General features: G+C 42.9%; 1 protein-coding gene across 1 annotated transcript in view; it reads left to right on the forward strand.

The window, feature by feature from the left end:
* The window catches only part of NIPAL2 (NIPA like domain containing 2), a 47,174-nt gene extending 27,223 nt beyond the window's left edge, over window positions 1–19,951 (forward strand). The window contains exons 7-11 of the mRNA XM_066624395.1: window positions 6,918–7,053; window positions 12,405–12,493; window positions 16,439–16,502; window positions 19,417–19,511; window positions 19,839–19,951. Coding sequence (XP_066480492.1) covers window positions 6,918–7,053; window positions 12,405–12,493; window positions 16,439–16,502; window positions 19,417–19,511; window positions 19,839–19,951 — 497 coding nt within the window. The remainder of the gene's footprint in view (window positions 1–6,917; window positions 7,054–12,404; window positions 12,494–16,438; window positions 16,503–19,416; window positions 19,512–19,838) is intronic.
* The last annotated feature ends 528 nt before the right edge of the window (window positions 19,952–20,479 follow it).

Below are 20,479 nucleotides of genomic sequence, written 5' to 3' on the forward strand. Positions count from 1 at the left end.
GCTCGTATAAACCAAAGTTTCCATATTTGGGCATATTGGAAAATTGCAGCTTGTTACTATCCATAAACAGAAGCTTCCAATCTCTTCCCCTCACATGACAAGAGGAGAATGCAAAATAGGTCCCACTGGGGATGTATTCTTTCTAGGATATAATCTTAAGAAATGCTTTGATCTCAGAAGGGGGTGAATTAAAGAATTAAAGATTCTTTCTGAAATTCTGTGTTTGAAGAGAGATTTTGACCAGCATCAATTGAGCGAAACAAACCAATAAGCATTAAAGCTAGACCTATCCAAGTATTGCACAGAAGCCTAACTAGGCCCATGAACAATGAGAGACCTGTTCCATTTCCATCTTTTTTGTATGCCCCTTGGGATTGAAGTTGGAGCAAATAAATTCAGTAGTGTGTATTCGTGTTCTTCATTGTACACTCAGACTGAAGCAGGTTTTCATTATCTGTAAAGTAAAATAGTCTTCCTTCCCAGAGAATAAAACTTATGGTAATATGTCACCATCTCTGGGGGACATATTCCTGCACAAGACCCACTGAAATGAATGCAACACAAATGGAGCACAATGAATGGGAAATAAGAACACAGATATTCATTGCATTATGCCTGTTCAGGGGAATAGTGCTGGCCAACCATAAAGGTTGTGACCTACTGTGTGGGAAACTCTGCTATATACACTTACATGGGAATAAGTTCCATTGAACTCAGTGGAGCTTACTTCTGAGTAGACATGCCTAGGATTGTGCTGTAATTCTGCTTCTGCTATGGTGAATCCTCTTCTGTTAAATTCCATTAAGGCACGAGTGAAACATTGGCTACTCGGTCTAAGCAGATGCACACAGAAACAAGCTTTGACCTTTTAATGATTTACCGTTTAAGGAGTTAGTGTGAAAGGGGACTTTCAAGACCTGAAGCCATGGCAGAGGGGGAGCCTGGTCTCACACTCCTTGGTGTGTTATTTATATATATATATTTTTCTATTGATAGAGTGTGTATGATTGGGCTACAGACTATGCTGGGCATTTAGTAAAGCCCTCCTATCCCCACCAAAGTTTTGGGCCTTCTCACACAGCCCCTTCTGCACTATCGCAGTAGCTTTTCATGACAATCATTCTTATTGCAGGTATGGTGGCATTGGACCTGTGTTTCTTGCAGCAAATGCACACAGTATTGAACAGTATATGTACATTTCCCCTGGGGGCTGGGGATAAGAATAGGCCCTCAGTTTGGCTGTACTTGTCGTAAGAGGCGACTGAACAGCCACCGGGTAGATGGGACTCGTCAGCCTGGGAAGGCAGCTCATCTGAGAGAAGGAAAACTCTGATCCCAAACCTCCACTGCCTTGTGGCTACATCCAGTTGTCGAAAAGGCTTCAGGAGTCAACCTCGAGGCAAAATCCGGAGCCGGAGTCCCTGAGGCAGTTCATGGCTGAACACAGTCACATTCTGGCAACTCCTGCGACGCTGCTGGAACAAACCGTATTGGCTTCTGCCTTTCCATTGGACCATTTCAGCGACGTGGAGAGGGGGGATTTGCTGCATGGGTAACAGCCTATCCTCCATACCTACTTTACCCAGGCTTCGCGCACTGGAGAGGACACTTTGTTCCAGAACCACCATTCAGAGCGTGACACCATGGTCTTCCGAGACTGAAGGATGCCAACATGTACATCCTTACGCGTATCTGTATGTGCATGTCTTAGAGCCTTGATTGACTTGCAACTCTCCCATATAGGCACAGATAAGGGCCATATCACATGGTAGTCTAAGCAAATCCCTGACATTTTTGTGTAGCAGCTGCTGAGGGACTCAGGATCAAGACCATAGGATGAAAGTAAAAGAAATATAACTCCTTGCCCTTACTATGATTCCAATCCAGTACCAACAACTGGTATTCAGTGGCATCCTGAGAGCCTGGATAGTGTAGTGGTTCTGGCATTTGACTTAGAACGGGAAGGTCCAGGTTCAAATCCCCACTCGGCCATGAAGCTTCCAGGGTAACCTTGGGCCAGTCACAATCTCTCGGCCTTGCCAACCTCACAGGGTTGTTGTGAGGACAAAAGGAGAGATGGAATTATGTACACCACCCTGAGCTCCTTGGAGGAAGGGCAGTATAAAAATGTGAAAAGTAAATAATACTACTCTGAACCTGGAAGTTCAATATAGGCATCATGACTGATAGCCATTGATAGATCTGTCCTGCAGGAATCTGTCTAGTAACCTTTTAAATCCATCTAAAACCAGTGGAGTTACTGGCTGGCATTTCCCCTCCAGTGGTATGCCTGAAGCACCAAGGTGTCATGTTGTAGGATGTTGCGTGCTATATGCCTCTTTGCACTGGTTTGCTATGGAGCAGCAGCAGACTATTGCTTTCATGCCCTGCTTGTGCTCAGGTTGGCTTCTGTGGGGTGCATGGGTTGGCTTATCTGGTGTGCTCCCTGGGGCATTTGGTGGGCCGCTGTGAGATACAGGAAGCTGGACTAGATGGGCCTATGGCCTGATCCAGTGCGGATGTTCTTATGTCCTTAACTACAATTCCCAGGAAGCCTTGCAGATCTCTTGTTATCTGGTGTGCTCCCTGGGGCATTTGGTGGGCCGCTGTGAGATACAGGAAGCTGGACTAGATGGGCCTATGGCCTGATCCAGTGGGGCTGTTCTTATGTTCTTATGTTCATGATTCTAGACTACAGGCCCTGTGGTTTGATCTAGCAGGCTCTTCCTGCTTTCTTGTAAGAAAGGGCTCTGTGAAAACTATAAAAGGAACTTTGAGTTTCTCTCCTCCACTATTCATATGTATAAATTGCACAAGGTTGCTGGGATGGAGGGGGATATATCTGCTATACTACAGAAAGATCTGTTTTTCCTAGACTAGTGTGAGGTTTTATTTTCCCTTGAAGGAGAGCAGAGAGATGTTAGCATAAGTCTGCACACATTTGGGACAATGCAGTTCATTGCAAAGCACCTTGCTTCATGCCTAATCTGGAATTTACAGGCTGGTAGATTGGAGAGAGGCAAAATAGGAAAAACTGTGTAGGATTTCTGGACTTCCTGCTGTTGCCAATGATGTCACTTTTCAGCTGCTGCAGTGCTAGCTGAATGGATCTGTTCTCGGAGTCAGCAAAACCAATTCATTCCACTTTGGTGCTGCGTTAACCAGAACAACAATTTCGGTATTTAATATTTAAAGAGGCTCTTAGGGACCTCCTGTGCCTGGTCGTTAAACTTATATAGAAGCTGGGTGGAAATGGCTCCGCCGTCTCTGATAATGCTGTCAGCTTTAATGTCTTCACTTTCCCGCAATATAACTGTCAGCAGGAAGTACGGAAATGGCAAGTTTTATTGGAAAATTTTATTTTACGCCGTTTGACTCCGTTTCCATAAAGCCACATCCAACATTTTATTCTTATCGCCCATTGTTCCACCTCGGTGCTGATGTTGGATAGCATAGTCGTAGAACTATACCTAATGGCTGGAAATTGCATTTGTGCTAAAGGCCAATCATACACTTGTATTGCTAGAAGATTAGACCCTCCCTAAATCCAAATATACTTAATATATCTGCCATATCACATATATTAACAGTTAATTTGTGTTTATGGGGCCCTGGATTAGTTTAGATTTTTAGCACAAACAAAGAAAAAGTACTTCTTAGAATCAAAAAAGAGTACTCTGAGAACGCTATCATACAATTCCAGCTGACAGGTGACTCTGAGTGTGTAACCTTTCCAGGGTGGCAATCCTAGCCAACTTTCCAGCACTGACTTAGCCGCAGTGCAGCCCCAAGTTAAGGTAACAAACATACCCTTACCTTGAGGAGGCCCCCTTGATCGCCTCCCCACTGCAGGATGCAGTGCACACCACATTGGTACAGCTATGTCAATGCTAGAAAGTTGGTTAGGATTGCACCCCCAGTTGCACAATTTTTATATTTGAACAATCTGAATTGTGTTAAGTTATTGGTCTCAAGCAATATGGAGTAATTTTGCAAAGTAACTTGCTGTTTTTATTTGCGCGCACACACACACACACACACACACACACACACACACACAGGTTTGTTATTTCAGGTTTATTCCTTGTTAGGTACTTTTATGGAGATGTTACTTATCAAAATTCTATGCCTAATAAAGGTTGGTTGAGTTGAAAAAGTACTTAGGAAACATTAAGGTATCCTTTATACCTCTGGCCCCAATCCTATCCAATTTTCCGACACCAATGCAGCTCCAAGGTAAAGAAACAAATGTTTCCGTACCTTGAGGAGGTATCTATGACTGCTCCCCCCCATTGCAGGATGCAGCGCACACTCCGTTGGCACAGTTGCATCAGCGCTGGAAGGTTGACTAGGATTGGGCCCTCAGTCAGGATCAGGACTACAACATGATGGGAGAGGGGATTTATATAGGAGGGCTGTGTATGGGAACAGCAACAGGTTTAGGTTTCATAAAGGGATTCAGGTTACTCAGGGAAGCTATGGCATGTATAGGGGAAGGTAAAAGACAACCTGGAAGTTGTGGGAACAAGATATATGGAGAAAGCTGAGCCATTTCAGAGATGAGCGATCCAGAGGTTTGTGTGTTAATACATAGTAAGGGGTGTGTCCTTTGATCTCTATATATTAATGGAGAATTAGCGGCTCCCCTTTCCATTAGAAGTGATCTCTGCTGTGCCATCCTCAGCCCCATTATCTGGTATGCAGGACCTCTAGAGCATTTGTTAGACTTCACTAAGGACTGCTTTGGAGTGTTAGATAATCTGACCAAAGAGCATGTTACATGCAATTGAGTGCAGTAAAGTCCCGGTAACTACATTTTGCAGTGGACCTTAGAAGGCTGCAATTTTGAATGGAGGCACAATAGTGGGCAAGAGAGACGTAATATTCCCAACTGTTTTTCTGCTCAAAATTGTGTCTCTCTCCAGTCTGTACTTCTCCACATGAGATTCCAATATGTGTGCTCATACTGACAGGCTTGTATATGATTTCGTTCAAATTTGGTGTAAGAAGTTATTTAAGAAATTAAACAGTCCTCTATTGGGTCTCTTCCAGTACCAGTTAATTAGAAGCTTCCATGACCACCAACATTCTTGACTTTCCTCTTGGACTTGGACCAGTCTATATGTTAAATTCATCATATGCTGTGGAATTCCATAGTATGTTGTTTCCTGGACTACACTACTGCAAATAAAGGGCTGTGTGGTGGAATGCGTCCCTGTGTAAATACATACACACACACGCACACACCTGTACATAAAAAACTAGCACAGCAGGGGAAAGGCTTAGCTATGTAGAAACCTCCTTCCTGGCATGCCACCATAAGAAGAGATCTGCTGGATCAGGCCAAAGGCCCATCTAGTCCAGCTTCCTGTATCTCATAGTGGCCCACCAGATGCCTCAAGGAGCAGTCAAGACAACAAGGTACCTGCATACTGTTGCCACTTCCTTGCCTCTGGCATTCAGAGATAGGCTACCTCTAAAACCCAGGAGGTTGCATTTATCCATCATGGTTTGTAATCTGTGATGAACATTTCCTCTGAGGTTTCTAGGCCAGGTGCTATCACAACATCCTGTGGCAAAAGAGTTCCACAGATTAATTACTCTCTGGGTAAAGAAATATTTTATTTTGTCTGTTCCAACTCTCCCGCCGCTCAATTTTGATGGATGTCCCTTTTTCTGGTGTTGTGCAAAAGGGAAAAGAACTTCCCTCTACCCACACTAATTCTATATGTCTCAGTCATGTCACTTCTCAGGCACTTCTTTCTAGATTGGACTGCCCCAAATGTTGTAGCTTAGCTCCCTCATAAGGGAGCTGCCCCAGCCTGCTAATCATTGTTATCACTCTCTTTGGCACCTTTTCCTGTTCCGCTATATCCTTTTTGAGATGTGGCAACCAGAACTGGACACAACACTCCAGACATGGCCTTACCATTGATTTGTACCATGGTGTAACAGTACTGGCCCTTTTATTCTCAAGCAAGAAATTGGCCTTGGCAGCTGTGCCACATTGGGTTGATGCTTTGATTGAGCTGTCCACCAGCACCCCAAGAGCTCCTGATCTGTCACAGATAGCTCAGAATCCATTAGTGCAGGGCTGTCAAACTCATTTCAAACCAAGGGCCGAATAGCATTTATGATGCCTGCTGAGGGCCAGAAGTGACATCATTAAGCAGGAAATGATGTCATTAAACAGGTCATAACCAAAAATAAGTACCTTTTCTTACTTAGGACCTCATTAGCTACAAATGACAAAAGAGAAAATATGCAAATCTTGATTATATTTCAAGATATGGGAAAACCCAATTTTCATGTGGGCTACCCTTTCAGAAGTAACACCTCAGCACTGCTGAGCTGATGAGAGCCTGAGAGCCAGATAAAAAGCTTCTGTGGGCCGCATCCAGCCCGCAGGCCTTGACACCCCTGCATTAGCGTATACCTGAAATTTTGATTTCTTTCCCCCAAAGCTTTTTGCCAGGTTTTTTTTGTCATTCAGACATGCTATTCCTCTGCCCCATGCAGTTTGAAATGGTGAAGTCTAACAAGCCACATGCCTTCTGAAGTGGTTCAGTCTAATGAAACTCACTCCAGGTTTCTACTTCATGTGCGTAGCTGCTGCACAGTTCCTAGTGTACAGCAGCTGGCCTTGTGAAATGATGGTTTCTGTGTTGCTCTGCAAGCATTCTTACAGATAACTTCTTGCATGCATGCCCATCACTCAGTATTTGCATCAGCTACTGATGACTCCCATGTGAACACCAAACATCAAGCTCCATGGATTTTTGCTCCACTTCAGACATAAATCCTGTTCTGCAGAAGCAGTTCACACATTTAAGCCATGTGATATTTAATGAGTATGTATATTGCATCAATGAATGTGCACAAACATGAATCAGCAGTTTATTTATTTATTTCCCCAGCATCTCTGAACATCATTTCTGTGAAAGCTGTGGCAGCCATGATTGCACTTTCCGTGAAGGGGAACATGCAGCTAACCTATCCTATTTTCTATGTCATGCTGATACTAATGCTAGTAACTTGTGTTTTCCAAGTCAAGTAAGTTTAGTATTTTAAAAAATATATATTTGTCTATTACCATGTTTTTTTTTACATTGCCAGCCTCATTTGCTAATTTCTATTTTTCTTCTTGTTAATGCTTAGTGTTGTGGTTTAAACCTATAGCGAGCTCCTGTCAGGCCCTTGCCAAATTCAAAGCTGATTAATTCAGGCACAGATGCATTTTTATGAGTTCACTTTTAGTTTTGATTTATGACCATTATGCTTTATTCTGCTATTAACTAGCCAAGCAGGTTTTTCTAAAAGTGTGCTTCCATTTACCACAGTTTTCAGTCCAAGTAAACCTTACTGCTTTTCTGCCGCTTTCTTGCTATTACATTGACCAAGCCTTAGATCTGTTGCCAGTCACTAATAAATCTAATACCTAGATCTACTTCCACTAATGTCGTCATGTTCCTTTCTCTCTCTTGCTTTGTATTCACAGGTTGTAGCAAGATCATTCCCTTGCCCTTCTTTTTTTTTTTTTTTCTTGGCTTAATCTCCATAGAAAAACTGACTACTGATGGTGAAATCCAGTTTCCAAATTTGGAATGGGAATAAATAGGATAATTTATTGCCCAGCACTTTTTCAAACACTGTAACTCTTTGTGGGGTGACATTACGTTTGTTCTTTCAGGAAGAGACTTGAACCGTCATCCCTCTCAGCTCAGTCAACATCTCTGTTTTTTGGATGTTATGAAAGATAATTCTGGTCTTTCTTTGAAAGAATGAAGGACCAAACCATATGCAGCATAGGAGTTCTGTGATGGGAACTCCAGATGTCTTTTTCTTTTTGAAAAACCAGCCATGGAGTATGCATGGCAGTGGAATCTGAGAGTTCTAACCTTTTCTTCTGGTCTGTGATCTAGATTGGGGTCTCTGTGGATTGAAGTCCTCACTTGACCATGAAGAACATCGCGGGCACAGTCCTAAGGGGGGGGTTCGGCTGGTGCAAGTCCTTTGCACCAGCCCAGGAGTGTTGCAAAAGTGTCGTAAAGCACTTTTGTGCCATTCTGAAGGGAGTTGGGCTGGCACACAGAGATTTGCTGGCCTCCCTGCACTGCTGTGGGCCCTGGAGGATGGGTGAGTTGCACTGGCCGAGCTCGGCTATGCAGGGTTCTGGGGGGGGGGCATGGAGAAAGCGGGAAGGAGGTGGGAAGAAGGCATTCCGGGGTGGGGGAGGGCAGGTGACGGGGGTTTCCAGGGGCAGGAGGGGAGTGGGAGGCAGGGCCAGGATCTGGTGGTTATGCCAGCTCCTGACCCCCATTCCTGGGCAGTGCAGGCAGTGCCTCTAACTGCTGTGTTCTGTTCGTACCTACACCACCTCCAAAGGCGGTTCAGATCCGAGTAGACCCATTCAGGCCACTGCAGCATGACACGGGGTAAGGGGAAGTGATTTCCCTTGCCTCAAGCTGCACTGCTTTTGGCCCCAAAATTATGCTGGATATAGCGCAGGCCCCTTCGCCTGCCTGTTCAAGTTAGGATTGCGCTGCTCGTAAGGCCACTCCCTCTCAGGATTATTGAGAGGATAAATAAAATGGGGTAGGGGCAGGAGAAGAACTGTTTAGTAGGCCCCTGAAGTTCTTGCTGTGATGAATGGCTGCGATGTACATAAACTAAATATGGAGATGTTATATTTATATTTATTTATTTGAAAGGTTTATACCCCTCCTTTCCCCCAGAGATTGAACATGGGACCCTCTGCATGCCAAGCGTGTGCTCTATTACTAAGTTATCGTCCCTTCCCTATGCATTAGCTTGGAAATTATTATAATAGTACTGTAAGGCAAGTCTTACTGTCACGACTAGCCTATCCGTAAGGCCACCTGATGCAGGTTGCACCAATGGCAGATTGCCAGGGGTCTGAGAAGTCGGTGGATTCAGGGTACCTTTCACCCCATCTGCCACCACCACTTTCCTCCAACCTGCCCCCAGTGCAAATGATCTGCTTCCTGCTTACTCAAGTGTTAAGCAGATCATTTCCCTTCTTACTGTGCTCCTTGCACACTGCTTCGAATCAGGAATTCAGGATTTCTTGTTTCGTTTATCGGGCAGCACAAACTAAACCAGAAATTCTGTACTTCCAGGTTTGATGACAGTGCGCAAGGAGCATGGTAAGGTGTTTTTGGGTTGTTTTTTTGGTAGCTCAGAGACAGGGGACCAAAACAACATGCTATATTCTGGGTTGCGCCATCCTCCTTACAGTACCCATATTGCAGACATTGGGTCTGAATAAATAATGGCTTACCTAAGATTGTATAACGAGTCCATAGCTTAAACAAGATTTGAACTAGGAACTTCCAAGCTCACAGTTTTAGCCACTGCATTACTCTAGCTCTAACAGAACAACTTGCAACTAAGCCTAGTTCAATCTTTACTTCAGTGGTTCATGGGAACACCTTTTCTGCAGTTCCTTCATGCATTTGTGTTCAATTTCTGCAGATTGACATTGGAGCAAATGGCCAAAAATAATGAGGTGTTTTCAGGGACTTTGAATTCTGACTGTCCTGAATATGTGAATATGCAGGATCTTTTTTTATTTTTAAAGCTCCATGGAGACTGCTCAACAGTTGCTAAAATAACCAGTCAGTCCTAATGTCTAAAACAGATTAGAGGTTGGACTTCAATGTAATATCAATAAACCATTTGGAGGATTGCTCTGCTTAAAAGGTGCACACCATTTTCTACATAGCCTTATGGCTTCTGTAGTCAGGTCCTGATCCAGTTGTGCATGCAGGTAGCCTTTTAGGAAATCAACAATTGTGGCAGTTGCTTAGCAGGAATGAGGTGACAAAACTAATCCCTAACTTTCCTTCTGGCACAGCTGATTGGTGCTATCCCTGGTTCTCTGAACACAGGTACAGCCCCAAGAGCTGGTTGAGGAAAATAAGGATGCAGTCCTAACCAACTTTCCAGCACTGACCTAGCTGCAATGCAGCCCCAAGAGAAGGTAACAAACATGCCCTTACCTTGAGGAGGCCCCCTGGACAGCCTCCCCAATGTAGGATGCAGTGCATACCACATTGGCACACCTATGTCAGTGCTGGAAAGTTGGTTAGGATTGCGCCCTAGGCACATATAGGTATGCATGTGGTTTCTCATGCGGTTTGGGGTACATGTGCCTCCTAGCTGGACTCGGGCATCATGATGTAAGATGATGGATGGTTAAGCCATGTGATATTGTCAAAGATATGTTTTAGTAACATCATGGACAGGTATATAGATGGCAGGTGTAAAAAGTCTGCAGCTGCTCCTATTCCATTAAAAGCATATTTAACTATTTGCTTTAATTCTTTAAATAAAATAACAATTAAAATGAACTCAGTGTGGTGGTTTTTTCTTTCTTTCACCATTTAAAAAAAACTTGGAAGGAAGGAAGGAAGAAGGAAGGAAAGAAAGAAAGAAAGAAAGAAAGAAAGAAAGATAGAAAGAAACTCTCTAAGATAGCAATGTTTGGAAGCCCTGGTTATTTGTGATAGAATTACAGCCTTACTGAACACAATGGGCTTACTTCTGAGTAAAGAAAACACCATTTTCAAACACCTCTAGTGATATGTCTAGTTCATTGTGGTTTCACGGTAGAGCTGGAGGTGGTTCTCAGGAGATCAGTGCTTGGATCTCCTTTCCAAGCACTGATCAGACCACCTGTGCTTATCTTCCACAAGGTGGCTGTATCTTGCATCTTCAGACCTCCCTCTGATCGAAAGCTGCTGTATACTGAATCAGACCATTGGTCCATACATCTCAGTATTCTCCTCACAGCCCCTCCAAAGTTTCAGACAGGAATTTTCTCTGTCCTGCCTGGAGACTGAACCTGGGACTTCCTACATGCAAAGCAGATACTCTTTCACTGAGCTATAGTCCCTCCCGTAGAAAGGTATTGTCACTGCCTCACAACAATTCAATATATACTAGCAGCTGATAAGTTGTGGAAACCCATAGCCATATTCATATTCTAACTGTTGGATTATATAAAAAATTAATCATGACTATGGCTCATTGAAGTTAATGAGACTTAAGTTTCTCCTTACTGGTGTCATGGATAAATGCAACAGAAATCAAACTTTCTTCTAATACAACCACTGTTGTTATTTATGGCACTTTAGGGTGGCCATAGAGCTTCAGATACATTAACCCAAGGGGGGCAAACTTTCATCTTTAGGAATCCTGGACCTTTAACAATATTTCAGCAGGTGCAGCTTGTCATCTGTGAGATGACAGTTTGCCCACCCCTGCATTAACCCAATAATCCTTGCAGCAACCTTGTAATTTAGATCATAGTTATCTGCAAGTTGCACTGTTGCAAGTAAGATATGGGATTAATAGTTGGTGACCTATTACCGGAAAAGCAGTGGGAAATCTTTCCTGCTGCTGGATGCTATGCTGAGGTGAATAGGGTCAGGTGCTGTCCCTCTACTTAACTGGAGCATCACTTTAAAAAGTGCCCATTTAGCAGAGCTAAGACATCTGCCTGGTTAGTCTGCAGCAGAGATGAAATATGACCCAGGGATTTTCTTAGCCATGATACTAAACTGGTTCACCAACCTGTTGCCACAGGTGTACAAGGTTGAAGAATATGATTTCCTGCATAAAACAATAAATTGCCAGATCATTAATAAAACTATAATTGCCCTGGACTGTGAGTTTTTCTCACCATGTGTAAAAGTGGACTGAAGAACCCTGCTAGAATAGACTGAAAGGCCACCTATTTCAGCATCCTCTTTCCTTCAGTGGCTAACTGGTTGCCTCTGAGAAGTCCCCCAGCAGGGAAGAAGGTCCTTTGTTGCCCACTTCCACCAACTGCTATTCAGAGATATACTGTGTCTATGATGGAGCTTTCAGGTGGTAAATATGGCCAATAGCCATTGATAGACCTGTCCTCCATGAATCAATCTTAAACTTAATCCATATTTAAAGTCACCTGAGCCAGTAGCCATCATCATACATCAGGAGTCTCCAAACTTTTTGGCTGGAGGGCCGCACCAAATATTTGGCACAGTGTTAAGGGCTGGAAAAAAAAATTAAAAAAAATTAAATAAATACATTAGAGATGGACCTTAGATGAATGAATAAATGAATGGGCTAAAATGTCCAGGATTTCTCCAAGTACCAACAGAGCCCAAGAAATAAAACATACACTTAAATGGACCCCCATTCCCCCACCCCACAAGCACAACTCTGGTTGTGTTGGTCAACTGGGCAGACTCTCTCAGGGGATCAGAAGCTGACCATGGGCCAGATAGAGGCTCTCCGCAGGCCACATCTGGCCCCCGGGCCACGGTTTGGAGACCCCTGTCATACATCATTGACCATTCCTGCATAATTTTGTCATATTCCCTTCCTTCTCACAGGTTCTTGAACCAAGCAATGAATCTCCAAGGTGCAGCAGATGTCATCCCAATGAACTATATATTCTTCACTATTAGTGCTGTCATGGCAGGTTAGTGTTAATTTCTTAACCAAATAAAGATGTCAGGACATTTTTTTCTGAGTTTAGATTAGGAAGAGCCGACCACATGCCTTTGCTCCCCTGGAGCATTTAGAAATTCATTCATTCTTTATATGAAGGGCAGTTCCTGAGTTCCATTATTTAGTTATGTTCTAGGGCAGGGGTGGGCAAACTTTCAACTTTAGGGATCCTGGACCTTTAACAATTGTGTAGGAGAGAAAATTTCAGAAGGTGTCGCTTGTCATCTGTGAGACATCCCTGTTCTAGGGGAACAATTTTTGATGACTGGGCTACAGCACATTGGTGTGCTGCAAATGGTCCACAGGTGAGCTATGGGAGTTTGGGGTAGGTTTGTTTTATTAGTAGGGCCATGGAGGGGTATGAGCTCCCTGCCAGCAGTATAGTGCTTTGCCAATATTAGTGCTTTGTCAGTGTGCCATGAGATGAAAAAGGTTGGAAATAATTGTCCTAGGGCAGCGATGCTCAAACTTGCAACCGCTGTGCACCCAGAATGTGGTCCCCATCCGGACCGCATCTGAGTATTCCACTTGGGCATTGCACGAAGTTCTCTTCATTTGGAGGACAGGGACACTCTGGGCAGTCATGTTGTCTGCCCAGCATCCCAGAAGGCTGCAGGACAGGACATCCAGGCAGATACAACTGCCCAGAGCATCCCTGTCCCCTGATTGAGGGGAACTTTGCGCGGCGCCCAAGTGGAACCAAAAGGTCCACTGACTGGGCGGATGGATCTGCGTGATGCTGGATCTGGTCCCTGGGCCACCGTTTGTGCAGCTCTGTCCTAGGGTGTCCAAGCAATAGAATATAGGCAGTCCTTTGCAGAAATGAGCAGGTTTGGTTCACAATGGCTCCCACTCACATTGATGGAACAAAGAGCAATAACGAGAAGAAGTAAACTCTGCCTTCTTGTGTATGAATTGGGCAGAGTGGGGGAGCCACTAAGAGCAGGTGGCAGATTTAGTTCCAGTCAAACAGTGCACTTACTCCCATATAGAAGATCCACCCCATTGCTGTTTTTATTTTTAAAAATGGAAGCGCTACTGATGCGTTAGTGTCACATCAAATGCTCCCTTGAGCATTTGGTGGGCCACTATGAGATACAGGAAACTGGACTAGATGGGCCCTTGGCCTGTTCCAGCAGGGCTCTTCTTATGTCCTTATGTGTGTGTATTTTGTACTATCTCCCTCTGAAATCAATGGTGCTTAAAAATATTTAACTGGCTGGAGCATGCTCATTGTCCAGAGAAGTATTTTGAGTAGAACTGTTGAGTCACCTGGGACAGAAATTCAGTGTCATTAAAACCTTCGATTCTCAGGGTTGACATTCCCCATCTATCCTGTTTTACTGGTTTATTACAGGTACCTGTAGTGACAAACAATGAATGCTTTTCCCATGTGTATGTTGGCTTCTCTTTCCCTTACCTGCTAAAGTAATTTCAGCAGTGAAGCCAGGCCTAAGATAACAACCAGCTGTGCTCTGTAGCAGTCAGAGCGTACATTCTCTTTGAGCTGCCTGTTACGTGCTAGGCCCAAGTGAAGGAATTAGAATGAATCCAAAGCCATTTTAAGCTATTAACATTTTATCCTGGGTGAGAACTTTTGAACTGGATATGATTGAAAAGAAACTCCAGTTGTGGCGGTAAGAACCAGCGAGCGAAGTGGGACCAATATGCTACATTTGCAGCCAGCCAAAAAGTTATTGTTGCTATAACTTTTATGACCCCTTTAACACACACAGGGGCCTGCTCTGTCATTGGTATTCAGGAGATCTGCATACAGAAATTCCATTAGGTTATGTCAGTTACTTATTCGGAACTCAGCAAAGCTTAAAAATATGGATTGGTTCAGCAGCTGGGTTAAAATAGGCCCGGGCTGTATGATCCAGAGGAAAGATTGACCCAGAAACAGCTGTAATGATGTAACCAAATGGAGAATTTGATTCTGTGTACTCTGGGCCAACTCTTAAATATCCTTACTCTTACTGGATCTGACCTGAATAAAGTCCTATTGAAAACTAAAATGAAGGCACTTAGCAATTAGCCCATATATGCTAGCTTTGTTAACTTTAAACCATTAACGTTATTATTTACTATTGGCAATGTAAAGTGCCGCTGTGTGCATCAATTAACATTAGGAAGTTTTCCCAGCCTGCTGGAAAACATGCTTGCCAGCAACATGGAGTTTTTGGACAATAAGTAAAATGACCCAACAAGCCATTCACAACAAAGATTGGCATATGTTCATAGCATGTCTTCAGTGATTATTCTGGTCCAGGGCCACTGTCATTTAAATTATGCTGAACACATAATCTGAAGGTTAGCACTTGGACCATATGGCCAATCAGCATTACATTTGGGATGGTAATTAAAGCTGCCCACTTTAAACAATGCAGTTGGTGGATTAATCACTACAAACTACAGTTTGATCACAGGACAAAATTTATTCCCAGTTAAACAGCAGGAATGAGACTGAAGTGCATTCTGCATACAGGCATATTTTATTCATTTTTTTCCTTGTGTTTGGTTTGATCTTCAGTGGTAGAGCACATTTTTCTTTGCATGAAGGAAGTTCCAGGTCTCCAGCATCTTCAGGTAGCAGGGCAAGGAAAGGACTCAGATCCTGAAGGGCTAATCCTGGTCAGAGTAGACAGTACTGGGAGATTGACCCATAGTCTGACTCAGTATAGGCAGCTTTGTACTTACCTGTACATTGAAACCACTAAGGATTTTCTTCTAGCAAATAAGAACCACAGATAACCTGAATAGATTAGTGTTCAGCTGAAATTCCTGTCAATAGGCCTTTTATGTTAAAGTCACACAATGCTGTTGGGATTGTTCATTTTGGAAGCTATGTTGAGTCCGGTGTGTTACTGCTGTAGGAATTTATTTTTAAATTTCATACTCATAAGCGGATGACAAATAACATATTAAACTTTCCTTCTAACATTAGATATTTGATTTTCTCTGTAAACCGCTTTGTGAACTTTTTGTTGAAAAGCGGTATATAAATACTGTTGTTGTTGTTGTTGTTGTTCTAACAATGGATGGTAGTTTTTGTAATTATGTTGTGTGTTGCCTTGCTCTTAAGGGAAATGATGCCCTTCAATACCTTCTGTAAGGCACTAGTATTGAAGTGTTGGCACATTTTAAATATGATTTTAAAAAAATTAATGACTCATCAACTGAAAGTCTTTGACTAGTATTACTAGTACTGTAATACTATTTGATTACACTAATGAGTACTATATGCAAGGGTCTGACATTTTCCAGCACAGTTAAGGTTTGTGTGACTGATTTATATGCCTTTATTATTTCAAGTTCTACTGGTATGTGTTGCAGAACTTGACATACAGGTGAGCATACCAATGAAGGTTGTATTTTCAGCTTTATCTTACATAGAAGCACAAGAATAACCCTTGTGATATCCAGTTATAATCATGCAATCAAAGTTTTGAAATTCAATTTGCATGTGCAATAATGCATTACTAGTTAGGCATATCTTCCTACTGTAGATATAATTTATTCCTGTTGGTAGGAATAATGTGAAATATATTGGTTTTCTTTCGAAATGTGAAGAAATATGGCCAGGATTCAGAGGGTCGTATGTAGTTTTTTGTACATGCGTTGGAGCTTTTAGGGACCTCCATTCTCATTAGAGGTTCCTGTGTCTCCAACAAAAGCCATTCCTGAAGATCTGGACAGTACTAGTAACATGCAATGTACCATGGGAGGCTGTAGCTGGAAGGGAATCAGCGAGTCCTCCATGGAGACATGAAAGCAGGGGCTTTTTGGATCACAGCCTTCTTTTTAATTTAATTAAAAGCATTTCTCATGTTTTCTTTTGTTAGTTATGAAATTTATTTCCTGCAAAATGAAACCGTAATTTGATAGCTGCAGTTTTTGGTTTGTTTCAATCCAGGGGCCATATTTTATCAGGAATTCCAAGGTGCAAGTTTACTGAGTGGTTTCATGTTTCTCTTTGGGTAAGTATATCAGTGAAAATTGAAAATATTTGAAGATGGCTATCATATAGTTTCTTCCCCAGGCTAATCAGGCTAAGCACTTTTAATCATTCCTCACAGGACTTTACTTCCACTCAGGGTGGCCAGATGTCATAACAAAAGAGGACAAGGCACCCCAAAATGTAGGACATCCTAAATAAATATAGGACATGACAAAATAAAAGCTAAAACCACTTGTATATTGACTTAATATGGTTAATTTATACACTATGGGTGCAATCCTAACCAAGTTTCAAGCACTGACTTAGCTGCAATGCAACCCCAAGGTAAAGTAACAAACATGCCCTTACCTTGAGGAGGCCCCCTTGATTATCCCCCCACTGCGGGATGCATTGTATACCACATTGACACAGCTATGTCGGTGCTAGAAAGTTGGTTAGGATTGCACCCTATATTATTTATTATTGAATTCAAAACTATATATTTATTATTTTATTTATTAATTTATTGGATTTATATTCTACCTTTCTCCCCAAAGGGCACCCAAGGCGGCTAACAATCAAGATTAAAATACAAAGCATGATAAAATACAAATAAGCATTAAAAAAGAACAATTAAAAACAATTAAAGCCAGATAAAATGCAATCAGCGGATAAAAACACACAGTAAAAGACATAATTTATAAAAACAGCCCTTATAGGGCCTCAAAGGCTTTCCTAAATAAAAAAGTCTTCAAGCCCCACCAGAACGTCAATAACGAGGGAGCTGTTCTCAACTCAAAGGGGAGGGAATTCCAAATGCAGGCGCCACCACCGAAAAGACCCTGTTTCTGGCCGCCGTCCTCTTCACCACTTTCAATGATGGCACAACATATATATATTACATATATATTGTGGTGATATATTACATATATATTACATATAATTTATTATAGGAAGGCTATGCTCTTCCTGCAGGGGCCTGCTCACAGGAAAAAGAAGGACATTTAAGTTCTTTTCTAGGACACGAGGCTAAAAAAGAGGGCATGTTCTGGAAAAAGAAGATACCTGGTCACTATGCTTCCACATCCCTTACCATTTTTGTTGCCCTCCTCTGACCCTGTCTCACCTTGTCAACATCCTTCTTAAAAATGTGGTCTTAACATTGGGTGCCATATTCCAAGTGAGGTCTGACTAGTATAGAACATAGAGGAGCTATTACTTCTCATGATTCGGGCTCTGTGCCTTGGTTAATGCTACCCAGTACTACATTAGCTTTTTTGGAACTGCATTTTGCTGCTGGCTTCAGCTTGCAAATCACTAATGGCCCAATCCTATCCAGGCCTTATGCTGACAGATCTCACAATCTGGGCCCGCTGTTAGTATGAACTACTCTAACAGTGGGTGGTTGTACAAATCAATGGTACAAATCAGTGGTTGTACAAATCAATGGTAAGGCCACACATGGAGTATTGCATCCAATTCTGGTCACCACATCTCAAAAAGAACATAGTGGAAATGGAAAAGTTGCAAAAGAGAGTGACTAAGGGCGCAATCCTAACCCCTTATGTCAGTGCTTCCCAGCACTGACATAAGGGCAATGCAACTCTGAGGTAAGGGAACAAACAATCCCTTACTTTGAGGAGGCCTCCGTGAGTGACACCCAACTGCAGGATGCAGCACATGCCCCATTGGCACCACTATGCCAGTGCTGTAAAGCACTGACATAAGGGGTTAGGATTGTGCCCTAAGATGATTACTGGGCTGGGGCACCTTCCTTATGAGGAAAGGCTAAGGCGTTTGGGCCTCTTCAGCCTAGAAAAGAGACGCCTGAGGGGGGACAAGATTGAGACATACAAAATTATGCATGGGAAGGATAGAGTGGATAAAGAGATGCTCTTTACACTCTCACATAACACCAGAACCAGAGGACATCCACTAAAGCTGAGTGTTGGGAGAGTTAGGGAGTTAGGACAGACAAAAGAAAATATTTCTTTACTCAGCATGTGGTTGGTCTGTGGAACTCCTTGCCACGGGATGTGGTGACGGCATCTGGCCTGGATGCCTTTAAAAGGGGATTGGACAAGTTTCTGGGGGAAAAAATCCATTATGGGTTACAAGCCATGATGTGTATGTGCAACCTCCTGATTTTAGAAATGGCCTATGTCAGAATGCCAGATGCAAGGGAGGGCAGCAGGATGAGGTCTCTTGTTATCTGGTGTGCTCCCTGGGGCATTTGGTGGGCCGCTGTGAGATACAGGAAGCTGGACTAGATGGGCCCATGGCCTGATCCAGTGCGGCTGTTCTTATGGGTGGCTCTCTATCAATGGTACGGGAGCTGAGAAGTCCTGTGCAGCAGCGGCAGGTTGCTAAATCTCTGCCAGAGCAGGCAGGTTGATGGCAGGAGCAGATTGGGGCAAGAACTGAGCTGGGCTGGGTCTTCCCATGTGCCCCAAATCTTCAGACATTACTGAACTACCATGGGTTCCACACCATTGCAGAAACATCAAAGGGGCTCTGAGATATTGTGGTCACTTGGAACTTTCTTCTTAGTGAAATTCCAGCCTTGCACAGATGTTACTTAGGTGTACAATGAATGCATGGAAGGGTGAGTGGGGAGAGTGCACCATCAAGCCCTATGCCATGCCAATATTGTTGTTGTTGTTATTTATATACCACTTTTCAACAGAAAGTTCACATACTCCCAAATATATACATATATACTCCCAAAGCCCCATCCTGTGCTTTGTATCAACCAGCGCCACCTTGTGTTCCGTGCCAGGGCTTCAATGTGCCAAGGCCTTGCACATTGTTGCGAGGTTGGGCTGCCTGGCACACACTCCCCGCTCACCAGACAACTGTGCCTTCAGTATACATGTAAGTGATGGCTGTACTAGGCTTACGTCTGTTTCGTATTGAAATGATGATATTGCATGACTTTGACGAAACTTCTGCAGGTGTTTTCTGTCCTTTGTTGGGGTGTTTGTAATCACCCGAAATAGAAGCAAGGAACATTTGACGAGTTTTTATATCGACTACGGACACATTCCTGGTAAGTTTGTTCCTGGAAATACTTTGGGAAATATGTTGCCTGTCATTCCTATTCACACATCTGAAAAACATCCATTAATGGAATGTCTGAAGAGCAAAACCACATCAGATGCCTCCTCCAATCATTTTTAATAAAAATTGCTTTTCACTTAATTTCTTTCTCTATGTTCAAGATTGGAAAAATCTTGAATTATTTCCATCCCTTTGCCAAAGTCTATCATAGCAAAGCCTTGTGGTGAGAAACCCTGTAAGGGGAAAATAATTAAACTTGTTAGGTTTGATTTATCATAGATGCTTCAAGTATTTCTTGGTTATTTTATTCCCACAGGGAAGAAGATGAGGAGCAAAATCCTGCAGCCAGATTCTAACAGCTTATCCTATGGCTCTTTGAATAATGACGGTGACTCTGTAAAGACTCAAAGCATCTTAAATTCCAGTTAACAAGAGAACCCTCTTATTTATTGGCTTCATATTCGGCACCACCTTTCATTACACATGTTCATTATGTGTCAAGTTATTTTATCCTGACAACTCTTATGGTTATTTAATCCTCTTTGAGGATCCCCTGACTATCACAAAGGCATTGCCGTTGACGCCAACCATTGTGTCTGAAGCAAAAAAAAAAAAAAGCTGTCTTTGAATGGACCCTGGTGTTTTCATGGTGCAGTGGTACTTTCTGATAGTTTTCTGCAGCTGAGCAATACTTGTCCACCGATAAACATACAATTAGATCACATCCTTTTTCTTGCCTAATGCAGACAGTCTCACTTCTTGTTCAGTGAAGTGATGTGAGGAGGAGTAGTTAGATGTGTGCCTGATCCTGTATACATACAGTTACCCATGCTCTGTGTTAATTAAGCTGGAAGGGCTATAGCTCAGTGGGAGAGCAAAAAGCGCATGCAGAAGGTCCCAAGTTCCATCTCATGATTCTTTGGATCTAAGCTGCCAGGTTAGATCCAGAACCATGTC

Source organism: Tiliqua scincoides, chromosome 4, assembly GCF_035046505.1.
Source record: "Tiliqua scincoides isolate rTilSci1 chromosome 4, rTilSci1.hap2, whole genome shotgun sequence".
NCBI classification, from domain to species: Eukaryota; Metazoa; Chordata; class Lepidosauria; order Squamata; family Scincidae; genus Tiliqua; species Tiliqua scincoides.